The 17,759-nt window shown below is 40.6% G+C and overlaps 1 protein-coding gene across 3 annotated transcripts in view; it reads right to left on the bottom strand.

Annotated features, from left to right (window-relative positions):
- LOC127618344 (chromodomain-helicase-DNA-binding protein 9-like) overlaps positions 1–16,733 on the bottom strand; it is a 101,885-nt gene extending 85,152 nt beyond the window's left edge. For all 3 annotated transcript variants that reach the window (XM_052090710.1, XM_052090727.1, XM_052090718.1), the window contains exon 1: positions 15,201–16,733. In XM_052090710.1, the coding sequence (XP_051946670.1) occupies positions 15,201–16,718 (1,518 nt within the window). In that variant the 5' untranslated portion in view covers positions 16,719–16,733. The remainder of the gene's footprint in view (positions 1–15,200) is intronic.
- Positions 16,734–17,759: the final 1,026 nt, after the last annotated feature.

The following is a 17,759-nucleotide window of genomic DNA, read 5'->3' as shown; positions in this document are numbered from 1 at the left end:
GCCTGTCACACATACCAAACTGCTTTTCACATTTTAACTAGGTTGACCCCTAAGCTGTCAAATCAAAATGGTATTTTATTTATTATACATAGAATCCAAAACATTTTTGACCCTCGAACAACCCTTAAAATGTCTGAATATTATTGCATTTGACAACAAGTTATCAAAGCAAGTGGGAATCATTTTAAAGATAGTATAAGGATACTTTAAGCAAAACATTTCACAAAAAGTCTTTTAGTTCAGTCAGCTCCTCCCCCCGCTTCTATACACTCACGCGCTCACACATACTTGCACTGAAGTATTCCTGGATCCGTCTAACAATATTTGGTTGAGGAGGATGACACATTTTTGATTTAAGTTACGTTAACCAACCCTCTACATTGAGAGTAAATCACTCGCATTATGAGACCAAAAAACATCTGTTATTAACCACTGGCAACAAGTAAACATTAACATTTCACTCGCCAGTGATAGAGTTGTGTAGTTTCAAAGCACCGAGTCCCTTTTACTAAATAAAAAGCAGCTGATTCAGCTGGATTCACCTCGTCTTTCCCTGCATGAACACTTGTGTCTCATTCAGCTGAACTCAGAGCATCTCAGGGAACCGCACTTCGGATGTCATGTGAAGATGAACCACTTCTCAAGCACTCTGATGTGCACGATGTCTACAGAGACTTGCGCCAAACTCCCGCGAAAATATAAACAAGGTATAAACGTATTCATTTTGTGAACGCAAAGCACTCCAGTTTCACTTAACAGCCATGTAATGTCAAATATCCATGGTCACTGTGGGTTTATTCATGCAGTGTTAATAACAGGCAGTGAGGAGATGCCCTGCTCTATTTCTGTGGAGATGACAACATCCAAGAAACTGAATCTCGAAGTCTTCCTTCATGAGAAATAAGGGTTTGGGAGTTAAGAAATAAGGCAGAAATATTATACTATTGCATAATATAATTAATATAATGTAATGCAATACAATATAATGTAATAAATATACAGGTTGGCTGGGTTACAAAAGTAAACAAAAGAGTTACAATCATGATGATTAACGTAAATTAAAGTTAGCATTACTAGGTTAATTGGCATAATGTTACACTGCTTACGGCTTCACTAACTAGCTATCGTTTGCAGTCTGAGGTAATGTTAAAAGATTAAAAGCTGAAACGGTCATCACTAGTTTGTACCCTGCTTTTTAGAATGTTAGAGCATGAAATTGTTAAAGCTACAGTAGGTAGTATTTATTCATTGAATTTTTTTTTCTATACAAACATTGTGTCTAAGATAAATGAGGCCCTGTGAGAAATTAGTTAGCACCACAGACTCCATGAAAGGCAGGCCTTGGCTTGGTTTGTGAACAGCTGTCAAGTAATCCTGGCTGGGGGTTAAGAGCGTCATGTATATGGGGAAGAAATGGGGGTTCTGTTTCTCACAATTCAATTTATTTAAAAGTTGCCTACTGCAGCTGTAAGAGAACAAAACTGTTTACAAGAGCACAACACTAGACTCTTAATTTTGCTCTCAAAGTGCACCAGATGGAAGTATTTAACTTAAAAATGTACAAAATTTTCATAAGGGGCATGCCCACGAATAGAGGGTCGGAGGTCCACTCTCACAAAATCCTGTGGGAAACCCTGTCAAGTAACCAAATGCTTTGGGGGTGACAATATATATCAACCCTTTTTAACAATAAATTGCTTCCAATAAGTAGCAGAATGCCCGTAAGACGTAATCGAATCGGCATGTACACGCGAGAGCAGACGCACATGCGACACACCCGGATGTGCAGAGCTGTCATCAACAGAGTAGGATGAACACTGTACAAAAGCTTTGTTGTTTTTGGTTTAGATCTGAATTTGTATCTGTTTGTTTACTCACAATGGGTCATTTGTATGCTCATCCTGGATGTCTCAACCAACAGAAAAACAACATGTCTGTAACATACCAACAGGAATATGTCACAAGAGAGGCCACGTGATCTCCACCCTCTCTTGAATGCACTTCCTGCTGCTGAACTGAAGAGATGATTTATAGTTAAAGGGTACTTTAATATAGATTTTTTCATGCCAAAAGTGATAGTTTTGCTTTAGACAACATTAGTGGAGGCAAGTGGAGGACATTTATGCTGAATGTCTGTGATTTTTGGAGCTTCAAAAAGGTCTGATCACCATCCACTTGCATTTTAAAGACCTACTAAGCGAAGATATATTTCTGTTTTTCTTCAAATGTGTTCTGGTGAAGAAAGAAATTCATACACATCTGGGATGGCATGAGGGAAGTAAATTGTAATTTTTGGGAGAACTATCCCTCCAAAAGTTTTTTTTCAGACCACAAACAATTAAACTAATTTGTGTCAAATACATCAAAATATTTAAATAAATCAATAAAACATTTTTTACTGCTTGTCTGAACAAAGTCATTGGTTGAGTAAAGACTCAACCTAGTCCTGTTTTAATCTTGTGCAAGTCAATTGAAGTGAGCCAATGCTACAGGTTTAAGGTTAAAAGGAATACTCCTAGTTCATTCAAAAATTAAAATTTTGTCATCATTTAAATGTCTTTCAACCCATTACCTTTCATTTGTGAAACACAAAATGAAATGCTAGGCAGAAAGAATATTCAACAAAAGAATGATCTACTCAGCTAAGCTCCAAAAAGAACAAAATTCATATCAAAAGAGAAGGGCTTGCCAGAATGTGAAGGTATATAATGACACGTTCCCATAGTCTGGTGTGCAAAAACTTTTACCATTTACTTTTGAAGATTGCTAAACCACACTTGAGGAAAACACCAGTGAAAAAGTACTGACATATGTGTACTGTTTGTATTTGACTGAGAGTAATACGGGGTTTTATTGTACATTTGGGGGCTCCACCCTCTTGTCTTCTCGCAAAATCTCTCACCATTATATAAACTGATGGAAGAGAACCTTTGTGTTTGCCTAATTAAAGCAGGCTTGAAGGAATAGTTCACACAAAAATTCAAATTCTCTCATCATTTACCCTTATGCCATCTCAAACTCTTATGACTTTCTTTCTTCGGCAGAACACAAATAAAGATATTTTGATTAAGATATGAAGTGTTTATTTCAATACAATAAAAAGTCAATGGGGGCAAACACTTCCAAGCTCCAAAAAGGACATAAAAGGCAATCCATTTGACTTAAGTGGTTTAATCCGTCTTGAAGCGAAATGATTGGTTTTGGGTGAGAATAAGAAGTGTTTGCCCCATTCAACAAAAGAATTATCTATTCTGCCAAGCTCAAAAAGAACAAAATTCATATCAAAAGAGAAGGGCTTGTCAGAATGTGAAGGTATAAAATTACACGTTCCCATAGTCTGGTGTGCAAAAACATTTACCATTTACTTTTGAAGGTTACTAAACCACACTTGAGGAAAACACCAGTGAAAAATGTAACTCATTTTTCACTATGAATCTCACGCTCTGTAATCAAATCAATCAAACTTCAAATCATGACTGTACCTTAGAGACTGCAGATGGCACCTGCAGTCACGCCTCAGAGCAACTGATTAAGTTTGCACATCCCCAGAACAGAACTGCTTTTAATGGGCGCTTAGTTCAAATTTAGTTGAAAATGCCCCAAAATTGCTGTTTGTGGAGTTGGAACACCCAGTTTGGGCTTCTATAGATTTTCTTCAAATCAATGGATTTATTTTTAATGCAATAAGTTACTTTTTGATCAAAACAGGCTGATAATAATTTTGATAAAAAATAAAGGATTCTATTCTATTCTATATAGCATTTTTGATGGTAGTATACATTTTTACATGCAACAGTTCTCAGGATTTAGAAGCATGTTAAAAATGTGAGGATGTAAATTCATTCACTGTTACATGTCTGACCTAATCATACAGGCCAAATTAATCCAGTTAAAACTGGTTTTGTCGATAGTTCAAAAATAATCTAGTACTTAAATATAGCCAATTTCTTCACTATAATCCAAAAATAGCCGTTTAGAATAATTTGTCTTTACATAAACATTATTACATTAATAGCATTAATTTAATGCTAATAGATAATTTAAACCACAGTGCTGCCCATATCCACCAGTAAAAGCTGTTGCTCAGAAGAACCCTGAAGCATGATGTGACATCACGTTAACTTCATATAGAACCGTTATATAAAAGTCATATCAAACTAGCAATCATGCTGTTGTACTGAATATCACCACGGCTGTGATTATCCAAATGCAAGGTGATTAAAGTGATCAAGTACACTACCCAAAATGTATGAACCACTCTGAACAATTCAATACATGAAAAAAGGATGTGTGCTCTTTACAGACATTTTACCCAAGCAAACCACTGAAAAACATCTAAAAAGGCACTCTCCAATGAGGCAACTAAATTGGGGTCCTTGGTGAAACCACGTTTTAGTATTGAAACACTTGCTGGTCCAGAGGCTCAAATCGTCCTAGAACAGGGGTATTCAATTAATTTCAATCTCTCCATTTCCATCCCAGCAAAGGTCCGGATAATAATAACTTAATCATTGTCAGTGGTCAGCATGGCTATGAAACATTTTATATATATATATATATATATATATATACAGTGAGGAAAATAAGTATTTGAACACCCTGCTATTTTGCAAGTTCTCCCACTTGGAAATCATGGAGGGGTCTGAAATTGTCATCGTAGGTGCATGTCCACTGTGAGAGACATAATCTAAAAAAAATCCAGAAATCACAATATATGATTTTTTAACTATTTATTTGTATGAGACAGCTGCAAATAAGTATTTGAACACCTGTCTATCAGCTAGAATTCTGACCCTCAAAGACCTGTTAGTCTGCCTTTAAAATGTCCACCTCCACTCCATTTATTATCCTAAATTAGATGCACCTGTTTGGGGTCGTTAGCTGCATAAAGACACCTGTCCACCCCATACAATCAGTAAGAATCCAACTACTAACATGGCCAAGACCAAAGAGCTGTCCGAAGACACTAGAGACAAAATTGTACACCTCCACAAGGCTGGAAAGGGCTACGGGGAAATTGCCAAGCAGCTTGGTGAAAAAAGGTCCACTGTTGGAGCAATCGTTAGAAAATGGAAGAAGCTAAACATGACTGTCAGTCTCCCTCGGACTGGGGCTCCATTCAAGATCTCACCTCGTGGGGTCTCAATGATCCTAAGAAAGGTGAGAAATCAGCCCAGAACTACACGGGAGGAGCTGGTCAATGACCTGAAAAGAGCTGGGACCACCGTTTCCAAGGTTACTCTTGGTAATACACTAAGACGTCATGGTTTGAAATCATGCATGGCACGGAAGGTTCCCCTGCTTAAACCAGCACATGTCAAGGCCCGTCTTAAGTTTGCCAATGACCATTTGGATGATCCAGAGGAGTCATGGGAGAAAGTCATGTGGTCAGATGAGACCAAAATAGAACTTTTTGGTCGTAATTCCACTAACCGTGTTTGGAGGAAGAAGAATGATGAGTACCATCCCAAGAACACCATCCCTACTGTGAAGCATGGGGGTGGTAGCATCATACTTTGGGGGTTTTTCTGCACATGGGACAGGGCGACTGCACTGTATTAAGGAGAGGATGACCGGGGCCATGTATTGCGAGATTTTGGGCAACAACCTCCTTCCCTCAGTTAGAGCATTGAAGATGGGTCGAGGCTGGGTCTTCCAACATGACAATGACCCGAAGCACACAGCCAGGATAACCGAGGAGTGGCTCTGTAAGAAGCATATCAAGGTTCTGGCGTGGCCTAGCCAGTCTCCAGACCTAAACCCAATAGAGAATCTTCGGAGGGAGCTCAAACTCCGTGTTTCTCAGTGACAGCCCAGAAACCTGACTGATCTAGAGAAGATCTGTGTGGAGGAGTGGGCCAAAATCCCTCCTCAGTGTGTGCAAACCTGGTGAAAAACTACAGGAAACGTTTGACCTCTGTAATTGCAAACAAAGGCTACTGTACCAAATATTAACATTGATTTTCTCAGGTGTTCAAATACTTATTTGCAGCTGTATCATACAAATAAATAGTTGAAAAATCATATATTGTGGTTTCTGGATATTTTTTTTTAGATTATGTCTCTCACAGTGGACATGCACCTACAATGACAATTTCAGACCCCTCCATGATTTCTAAGTGGGAGAACTTGCAAAATAGCAGGGTGTTCAAATACTTATTTTCCTCACTGTATATATAGATAGATAGATAGATATAGATATATATATATTATACAACAGTTAGTTACGGTCCTCGAATCTGATTGGACGAGAGACATTCCATGAGCATTGATGGTCTGACACTTCACTGTGAATATCACTCCGCTTGTGTCCGTGCTGTTCTAAACTAAAGAGTAAGAGCAGTGCAGATGTGTTATGAGCTACTGTTTGTCTTTTTTGATATTGTATATGTTAGCCAGCAGGTAGCGGCAAAAAATTTTTTTGATGTGTAATATGAGTCAGTTAGGTGACGTGAAGTGAATTTCACGTCAGCCAGTGTTTACATACAACACTTCATGATCGCTCGTATTACTACTACACTACTAAAGCTAGGAAATTGCTTTAAACAGCTTTGAACTAACAACTTCAGTATTACGGCTCATCACAGCTGAGAGACAAAACATACTGATTAATTACACAAACTGAAGGCGCTTCCCTCTTATCGGACTTTCAACATAGGAGAAAAAGTACTGTTTAATTAGGAATGCACGATATGGGGAAAATGTCATATTGCGATTATTGAGGCTAATATTGCGATATGCGATTGCGATATAATAATCAAATGGCATCATCAGTCAACTTGCTTGATTATCAAGGAAAATGCACAAATATATTACTGATAATGTTGAAATGTGTATTTCTCAACTCAAACATACAAACTAGCAACAAAAAAACACTATAAATGAAGTGTTTTCAAATTAAAATTATATTTTTCAAAATTAAATAATAACATCTTTGCATTACTGCAAACTTGTTATTTTCTCAATATTACACCTACATAAAATAGAACAATAAGAACACATACACATTTTCATGAAAATAAGATTGTCCAAACAAACAGGGACATTTAAGCAGAGTGTAACATGTACTTTCTATAAACTTTTTTGAAAAGGAAACTGGATATAAAAGTGTTTTTCACTCAAATCAAACCACTAAAACGGTTGTTATTGTTTTTTTTTTTTTTTAAATGACCAACTGGTATTTCCAAATCATCTTTCTAAAAAGTTCTACTTATTGCTGGTACCTCTTGTCCATTGTCAAGTCAAGTCAAGTGGTTTTTATTGTCGTTTCAACCATATACAGTTAGTACAGTACACAGCAAAACGAGACAATGTTCCTCCAGGACCATGGTGCTACATAAAAACAACAAAAGGACCAACACAGGACCACATGAGACAACACAACGAAATAAAATACCTATATAAAATACCTATATATACCTATATAAAGTGCACATGCAAACATGTGCAAAGTACGGGACAGTACAACAAATTACTGACAATGAACAGGACAATAGACACAGTGCAGCGCTGACCAGTACTCAGTAGTGCAAAAAGATGACAGTTTCTAAAAACGTAAACATAACATACTATGAGATAGTGTTCTATACACATAGCAGTTATTGAGGTAGCAGACAGTTATAAAGTGACAGTAATTAAAGTGCAACTCAGGACATGTGTGTGTGTGTGTGTGTGTGTGTGTGTGTGTGTGTGTGTGTGTGTGTGTGTGTGTGTGTGTGTGTCAGTCCAGTCTCTGAGTATTGAGGAGTCTGATGGCTTGGGGGAAGAAGCTGTTACACAGTCTGGCCGTGAGGGCCCGAATGCTTCGGTACCTCTTGCCAGACGGCAGGAGGGTAAAAGAGTTTGTGTGAGGGGTGTGTGGGGTCGTCCACAATGCTGGTTGCTTTGCGGATACAGTGTTTTTTGTAAATGTCTTTGATGGAGGGAAGAGAGACCCCAATGATCTTCTCAGCTGTCCTCACTATCCTCTGCAGGGCTTTGCGGTCCGAAACGGTGCAAGTCCCAAACCAGGCAGTGATGCAGCTGCTCAGGATGCTCTCAATAGTCCCTCTATAGAATGTAGTGAGGATGGGGGGTGGGAGATGTGCTTTCCTCAGCCTTCGAAGAAAGTAGAGATGCTGCTGGGCTTTCTTGGTGATAGAGCTGGTGTTGAGGGACCAGGTGAGGTTCTCCGCCAGGTGAACACCACGGAATTTGGTGCTCTGGACGATCTCCACAGAGGAGCCGTCGATGTTCAGCGGAGTGTGTTCACCTTGTGCTCTCCTAAAGTCAACAACCATCTCTTTTGTTTTGTCGACATTCAGGGACAGGTTGTTGGCTCTACACCAGTTCGTCAGCCGCTGCACCTCCTCTCTGTATGCTGACTCGTCGTTCTTGCTGATGAGACCCACCACGGTCGTGTCATCGGCGAACTTGACGATGTGGTTCGAGCTGTGCATTGCTGCACAGTCGTGAGTCAGCAGAGTGAACAGCAGTGGACTGAGCACACAGCCCTGGGGGGCCCCAGTGCTCAGTGTGGTGGTGGTGGAGATGCAGTTCCCGATCCAGACTGACTGAGGTCTCCCAGTCAGGAAGTACAGGATCCAGTTGCAGAGGGAGGTGTCCAGGCTCAGCAGGTTCAGCTTTCCAATCAGGTGCTGGGGAATGATTGTGTTGAATGCTGAGCTGAAATCTATGAACAGCATTCGAACGTATGAGTCCTTATTGTCTAGGTGGGTGAGGGCCAGATGGAGGGTTGTGGCGATGGCATCGTCCGTTGAACGGTTTGGACGCAAACTGTAGTGGGTCTAGTGAGGGGGGCAGCTGGGTCTTAATGTGCCTCATGACGAGCCTCTCGAAGCACTTCATGATGATGGGTGTAAGTGCGACGGGACGGTAGTCGTTGAGGCAGGACACTGAAGACTTCTTTGGCATGGGGATCATGGTGGTGGCCTTGAAGCACGTTGGAACGACGGCGCTGCTCAGAGAGATGTTGAAGATGTCGGTAAGAACATCTGCTAGCTGATCTGCACATCCTCTGAGCACTCTGCCAGGAATGTTGTCTGGTCCAGCAGCCTTCCGTGGGTTGACTCTACGTAGAGTTTTCCTCACATCTGCCGTGGTAAGACAGAGCACCTGGTCGTTGGGAGGAGGGGTGGTCTTCCTCGCAACCACGTCGTTCTGCACTTCAAACAGAGCGTAGAAGTCGTTCAGCGCATCTCCAAGGGAGGCATCTTTGTCACAGGCAACTGATGTTGTCCTGTAGTTGGTGATGGCCTGGATGCCCTGCCACATGCGCCGCGTGTCACCGCTGTCCTGGAAGTGACTGTGGATTCTCTGGGCGTGTGCGCACTTTGCCTCTCTGATTGCCCATGACAGTTTGGCCCTAGCTGTTCTTAGGGCTGCCTTATCGCCTGCTCTGAAGGCGGAGTCTCGGACCTCAGCAGCGTGCGCACCTCCGCAGTCATCCACGGCTTCTGGTTGGAGCGTGTGGTGATGGTCTTGGAGAAAGTGACATCATCAATGCACTTGCTGATGTAGCTGGTCACTGATGCTGTGTATTCCTCCAAGTTGGTAGAATCGCCATATGTTGCAGCGTCCCTGAACATGTGCCAGTCAGTACACTCAAAACAGTCCTGAAGAGCAGAGATGGCTCCTGCTGGCCAGGTTTTCACCTGCTTCTGAACCGGTTTTGTGCATCTGACGAGCAGTCTGTATGCTGGAATTAACATAACAGAGATGTGGTCTGAGTAGCCGAGGTGGGGGCGGGGCTCCGCCCGGTACGCGCCTGGGATGTTTGTGTAAACAAGATCAAGCACGTTCGCCCCTCTCGTTGCAAAGTCCACATACTGATGGATCATTGGGTGGATCATTTTCTGAAATCTCACTTTTCTACTTTTCTCTGTGCTGTTTCAGGTGCTGATATAAATTTGTCGTGTTGCCACATGATGTAGCAACTTTAATTTTGCACAGTACCTCTCTCTGCTCAGTGTCAGTTATCTTAAAGCCAAAATATCGCCATATAACCAGGGTTTTTCCTGGCTCAAAATGAGGAGGTGGTGGTACCATACTGATCAAAAAAGTGACGTTAAAAACACGTAAACGTTGGCTTTGCATTACACTCCTAATGACCTGGCAATTGAATACTAGAGTTAATTTTGTCAGCTGTTTTTTTTTAATTTTATCTTAGTCTTCATCCTGTGTCAAATGTCCTTTTTAGTTTTTATCACATTTAGTCAACCTTATCCTATTTATTATTTTTTTAGTCGTTTTGTTTGACAACGTCTGGGCATTTTTTATGTAGTTTTAGTCAATGAAAACTGTTGACATTTTAGTCATATTTTAGTAACATTTAGTCATATTGATATTTTAGTCACTGAACACCGTAAACATTTAAGCTATAAGAGTATTATTGATAAGCTTTTGTCAATCTTGTCTATCCAAAACATATACACAAACACACACACATATATATATATATATATATATATATTATTGTTGTCGTAATTTTAGTGTTATTTTTCACACAAGATTGATCTTATCATGATGATCTCATGATGATGATGTTGCAAGATGCAGACAGCAGGGGTGAGAGATAGGCGTCTCAGTGTTAGTGCGTGCATCAGCCAGCGGAACTTTAAATATCTCCTGGGCTCGACTCCCGCTCAGATTGGGTCTCTTCCGCGACTGGTTGAAGCAGCTCTGACTGCACAGAGAATGACAGTTTTGGAGATTGTGTTTATTTACGTGGCACGCTCCCGTATTATTTGAAGCCTAATTTAGGATGAAATAAAGATATGTCGCCATGCTGTGATCTGTGTCTATCAGACACTTGAGCTGCAGCGCTCCTCTCATCTCGCGTGTCATCATTAAAGACTGGTCATCTTTGTATTAGATGTGTAAATAATAGGCAAACAGCTCTCAGAGAGAATGGGCTGTCACATCCACACATGCACTTATTTATTTAATAAAATCATAGCATTTTGCCATCATATCGCACAGGGTGACACCGCGATTGCTATATGATTAATCATGCAGCACTAGTTTCTATAGTGAAAGACTCTTGCGCACAGGCTACCATGAAATAGGGAGAAATACCCCCACTTCGACAGCTACTTTTAAAGCTGATCTTCAGAAAGCTGACAGCATCTCTGCTTGGGTGTGGCAACAAGTGATTGCACATGCGCCACCTCTCTCTCTCTCAAACGCTCTCTCACATCCACACACGCAGAATCTTACCTGCGCCTGCACATCTCCTTTCCTCCTCATCTGCCTGTCAGACTTGTCAACTTGCCCCACACACACACACACGTGCAGCGGAGAAAATGTCAGAGAGAAGCGAGGCGAGGGAGTCTGACATAAGTGAGTGCATGTGTGAGTTAAAGCAACAATTTCTCAACTGGTTGGTCGCATGTCTATTCGGACCGGGTCACAGACAGCAGGGAAAGAACAACGCTATGGTTCTCCCACTGAATATGTTTCGGCAGCCGTCCAAGTGACAGCCTATTTAGGACTGCAGAGGCAGATTTAATGATAATCTCACAATCAGCTAAAGGCTTCTCATCTGCACTTTCGCACGAGTGTAACAAAACCAGCTCGCACTAATGATCTGCTCTTCTCTCTGGCACACGCGTGAAACAAGCGGGCTTCCCTCGATATTGCGGGGCGCACACCTCAAAACTGATGTGACCAATTTCAATTCTAGTGACACTTTTCTCGCAACAGTTGGCAGCCCTGACATGCCAAACAGCACTGAGGAGGAAAAGAGCAACACTGTGCTATGCGCAAATGTTTCATTAAACATCAACTTTACAAAATTGGTTCATGATTTTACATGAGTAAAAGTAACCGTTATTTTATATCAACAGTGGCATTTTTCAAGATGTGTTTCAGCTAGTATCTATTTTTTCATAAATACTATAATTTGTTATTATTATTACTATTATTTAAGACTAGCACACTGACCTAACCATGGTAATGAGGAGCTTTTCCTCCTGTGTAATATGTGTGTTCTGTTTGAATTATGTTTGAAATTAGGAAACAAACAAGATAATGATGGGCTCATATAAGTTAATATGCTCTTCAATTTTTGAAAGGGGGAGAGAAAACGTCCTGTAATGTCACTTGATAAAGGTCCTTGAAAACCATGAACAAAACTATGCAATATAAAAGGAAATGTGACCCAGGATACATTAAATACAGGTTACGTTTTTACTATGGTGGGTTGCCACTTGCTGCGATGGACTGGCGACCTGTCCAGGGTGTCCCCCGCCTTTCGCCCAATGTTAGCTGGGATAGGCTCCAGCCCCCCGCGACCCTGTACACAGGATAAGCGGTTGACGATGGATGGATGGATGGATGGGTTGCCACTTGATGTCCAATGTAAAATCTGTCCTTAAGCAAAACTAGTTGAGAACCACTGAGTTAAAGATACAGACAGGAGCAGTCTGGCTGTGCTGTCATGCACCTACAGTATATGTTAATTATTAATTATCATAGGACATTACTTTAAAAGCTCACAGCTGATGTTATTTTTTATTTAGTAGTTAATTTAACATGCTATGCTAACATGTAAACTAACATGCTTTAATTATGGATGGATGGAATAATGTAAAGATATTGCCGTTTCGGAAGGAAATTGGTACTTTAATTCACCAAAGTGGCATTCAACTGATCACAAAGTATAGTCAGGACATTGCTGATGTAAAAAAGTGTTGAGGTCTGAGAGATCTTTTCTACAAAAAGATTAAAATAGTTAATGAGTCCATCAGTTGAGGGCAATTGGATATGAATATCTATCTATCAAAAGGAGACACTTGTTTTCATCTGTATTGTGGTAAAACAAGAGCACTGGCAGAATCTGTATTTGGGCCTCCTTCATATTTTACATGCGGTCACTGACATTGCCTCATCTTGTGCTATTCTTCACTGGATGCTGTGAAGGCCTTTGACAGCCTTGAGTGGGAATATCTGTGGTCGGTTTTGGATTACATGGGTCTGGGATCAAATTGTATTAACATTATTAAAGTTTTATATGCAAATCCCTGCCATGGTATTGACGGCTAATACATGTTCTTCCCAATTTGCCATTTTAGGGGTACTTGAAAGGGCTGCCCACTTTCACCTCTCGTTAGCTTTATTCCTTGACCCGTTAGCACAGTCCATCCGTCAATAAGCCTTTTCGACCCCTATATCTGTTAATAACACGCAGCCTAGCATATCACTCTATGTCGATGATGTATTGCTATACGTGGACAATGTCCCTCAATCCCTCACCTCTTTGTTAACTCTATTTGATTAATTTAGTGCCCTGTCAGTGTATAAGATCAACTGGTCCAAATCTGTACTGATGCCCTTAAATTCTGAAATGGAGAGAATGTCTTGCGTCTTCACTAGCACTGTTCCAATAGTCAAACATTTCAAATACCTTGGATTTGAGATATATCCTTCATTACACAGCATTACAGTAAATAACTTTAACAACATTTTTAAACAGGTGGATGCAGATTTAAATCGATGGATGTGCTTTACTAATTCACTTCGAGCTCGCATTTCCATGGTTAAGATGAATGTGCTTCCTCGAATTAACTTTTTTAGTTCTATGATCCCTCTCCCTCCCCCATCAGGATAGTGGGACAGACTATAAATCTTTAAATTCAAATGGAAAGGGAATTGGCTGCGTATTAAGTTCTCTACTCTGTAGCGTGACAAATTTGTGGAGAGCTTGGCATTACCCAATTTTAAGCTTTATCGCTACTCTTTTGTTTTGTGATCTATTCCTGCTTGGCTTGGTTCTGACACTCCTGTATCTTGGTATCATCTTGAAAAAAGTCTGTTTGCTCCATACGATCGGCAATATTTAGTTTAAACTTGTATTCCGTTAAGATACTGTAGGTTATGTTTTGGACCCATAATCACACTTCTTGCGATTAGCAGAAAGACTTTTATTTGAGGTTTTTTTATGGAGGCTTGGACTGCCACTGGGGAGGCTGTTAAATCCTCTTGAACTCTATTAAAATAGAATGGACAATGGGGTTATCGCCAGGAGGGAGGGGGTTAAAACAAATTGTTGTATGAAAACGTGTTTTATCTTTGTTATTTGTTTAAATAAATACAATTTGATCACAAAAAAAAAAAAAAAAAAAGAATCTGTATTTGGGTAGGTATATTTATGTATTTATATCTCTCTGTTAGCCGAGAGAGAGAGAGAGAGAGAGAGAGAGAGAGAGAGAGAGAGAGAGAGAGAGAGAGAGAGAGAGAGAGAGAGAGAGCTATACAACTATACAGCAATGCTGCTCTTCTCTCTCTCTTAATTTCCCTTAGGATCTCTCATTAACAACATCTCTCTTTTGGCTGCACTCACAAACATTAATCTCACAACCACACACACAAAAACAACAAACATGATACACTCTATTCAGCTGGAGAGCACCTTCTATCCTTTGGCTGGCCTGACCCATATCTTGTTATAGTCTTAAGTATGCTTAGCCTTAGTAAGTCCTGAACACACCACTGCCACTCTTAATTGGAAGCTACCTGCCGGCCTGCAACCCCTGGACAGGAGGAGGGATAAACAATTATTATTTAATGGAACCGGTCTTCTTTCTCTTTGTCTGTCTTGCCCTTTTAATTTCAGCAAAGTTACACATAAAGTAGCCTGTTGTCTGCTGGACAACATTCTAAGAATCATGTAGTTTAGCTCTCATCCTCCATGTCATTAGCTTTGATATTTCCCAGTGGAGTTAAACATGAAAAACAGCAATTTTTTTTCAAAATAACACTCCTATCCTCTCAGAAGGGCTCCTTTAGAGCTAGAAACCAAATCTGAGAGCTCACAGATACAATATTTGGCCCACTCCAACATTCCAGCAAAGTAATTTTCATTTAACTTCAAAAGCAGTCAAACAAAACAAGAGACAATGAGTGTGAATATATGCACCAAAAATCAGCTTTTTCAAAAAAAAACAGACAACGTAAGAAAACAGTAATGGACAACACTTGTCAAGGGTTTACATGCAACAAAAAAATCTAGGCAATGTGCAAAATCTGACAACTGTTTTGCTGAAACCATTCATGACCTTACCCTGATAAAGGAAAGCCATTTTAGGCAATTACATTACCTAACTTGTTGTCAGCTTAAGCATAACTAGTGTAAAATAATGCATGTTAATGTGCAAAATTTCAGCAATATTTGGGAAAGCTCTGACAACCTCTATTCTCACCTGTGCATTGATATCCACTGACAAATTCTGGCCATCCTCCATGATTTTCTCCGCTTTCACTTTTACTTGTTGTTCATCCCCTAGTGCTGCATTTGCCCAAGAGTGGTTGGAAATCTCTTCCTGATCCATTGACTCCAACAACTCATCGCCCAAAAGGTCAGGAGCTTCACCCAGGTCCTCAAGCCTTTCCCCATGTTGCTCTCCAAGCAAGGCATCCTCCAGTGCCTGAAACCCATTGCTGCTACTTTCACTCTGGTTTGTAACTGTATGTCCAGCCATATCACAGTTCCTCTGGTCTACCATGGAGAATGAGTTTAGACCATCTGAGAATATCTCAGAGGAGCCGAAGGCATTCTTGCTCAATTTGGTGTTCTGCATGCCTCGAAATTGGCACTCTTGTGCTGGAATGTCAGGTATTCTGACTTGTTGCTGTTGATGTTCCATTCCGGACGTAGACAGGAATGGACAACTGGTATCCAACAAGTTTGGGGGTGATGATGATGGGATGGCAGTTGAAGAGTTTGGCAAAGAAACTGAGGCAGAGGTGTATGACTGAGTTGCATTCAGTACAGGGGGAGGTTGAGCAGGAAGAGAGTAATGAGCAATGGGATAGGATGAGGAATGGCTGACTGAGCCAGATGGGAAAGAATTGGTTGGGAATGGGAAGACCAGGTCTTTGTCCTGCAACCCTGGACCCGCAGTAAAGCCTTGGACCTCTTGGGCCACCTTAAACCCTCTGTGCTGCTGGGAGGACACAGACATAATTGAGGCCTCAAGATAAGGTTTACACTGTGAATTTCCACCCTGGGCAACTGCAGGGTGGAAGGGACTACCCTCCATGCCGAGGGAGTTATGGTGGCCTTGCTGGGAATGATTTTGGGGGACATTGCCCTCATAGTAAAAGCTAGACTGTTCCTGATAGGTCTTGACAAGATGATGCAAACCTTGATGGGCTGTCTGTTGGTGTGGGAGGTGCTGATGGTTTGAGATCAGGTGGTGTCTTTGTTGAAGATGTTGCTGACTGTATTGCTGATGTTGACCTTGATGCTGCTGAAATTGTTTATGCTGAACTTGTTGATGAAGTTGTGGTTGGTGTTTAATGTGCTGATGATAGTTATTCCCATTTTGATCATGGTTTCCCCACATGGGACTGTTGTTAAGAAACATTAGTCCATTAGTCTGGGACACTTGGTTCAGAGTATGCCTTTCAAACTGTTGCTGCTGTGGCAGAAATGCTCTTCCACCAATGTTACCTTCTTCTGTACCAGTAAAGGATTGTGCTTTCATAGTGTCAAAATGCCCCACAGGTTGACTATAGGGTAACTCATGCTGGATGGTAGAACACGAAGTTCTGGACCCTGCATCCACCTGTAGAGGCTCAAAGCTAGGACCCAGGTGAAGTTCATCTTCCAAGGACACAGTCCCTGGGGTAAATCCTGGGTCATCCTGGACTAGGCTGTCAAGCCCTCCCCCAAATAAGTTAGGGTGATCAAAAAAGTCCATGATGGGGTCAGTCATGCTATGAGTTCAGTGCATGAAGTGTCTCCCCCCCACCCCCCCAGTGGCCCCTACAACAGGACTACTGAGTGTAACAGGGAGATGATCAGTATCCGAGTCTCTTGAACCGATGTGTGTCCATCATCATGAAAGACTACAGTCTAGAAAAAAAAAAAACACAATTACACATAATTATAGATACTAAGAAAGTGCCCAAACCCGAATTCCTTATTCAGAAAGCTACGAATAATGACTTCAAAACTAATAACAGATTAATCTGAATAATATAAACAAATATTTGTATGACTGATTATCCAAGAGGCACAAGGATAACACAACATTTTAAATAAACATAAATAATTGCAAAGAATTTATGAATCTGTGCAGCCAAGATTTCTAAAGTCTAAATCTTATGAATGAAAATGCACATGTTGTGATCGGTGATTTCCTATGTATTCATTTATAGCCTAAACCAGAGTGCGATGTGAAATTCCTGACCTGAACGATGATTTCACGTCAGAGCCGTCTATCCGTCTTTTAAAAAGTTCACCACATTTATATCCAAATCAGCAATTAAGAAAATTATCTGGTTAAGACTTTGTTCTGAATTTTTTATTTATTTTTTTATGCTCCATAAAGGTTTAAATGATCCACAGAGTATTCATCTATTCAGAAAATTCCTCTTTATGGAAAATGAAGAAACTGAAATATGCTCAGTCTTTTTTTTTCTCCTTCTTTAAACTGTCCTACCTCTGGTAAGGTGCTATATAAATGTAAAATTATTATTATTATTATTATTATTATTATTAATAAACTAAATAATGGTGTCTTGTAGTGTTGTCAAAAATATCGATATTTCGATAAATATCGATACTGAAATATCTGAACGGTACCAATACTAATTTCCCTAAGTATCAATACTAGCCGAGCTGTCACTTTCACTTCTCTCCAAAGGCGCGTTGACAAACACCACACACACTCGCACTCCTCTCATTCGCTCTGGTTAAATAGCAAAAGTGAAGTGAATGTAAAGATGGCGAGTGCATGCGGCGCCCCCGTGAC

The sequence above is a fragment of the Xyrauchen texanus genome, chromosome 2, assembly GCF_025860055.1.
Source record: "Xyrauchen texanus isolate HMW12.3.18 chromosome 2, RBS_HiC_50CHRs, whole genome shotgun sequence".
NCBI classification, from domain to species: Eukaryota; Metazoa; Chordata; class Actinopteri; order Cypriniformes; family Catostomidae; genus Xyrauchen; species Xyrauchen texanus.
The sequence above is the reverse complement of the archived record's forward strand: the minus strand, read 5'-3'. Positions and strand labels throughout refer to the sequence as shown.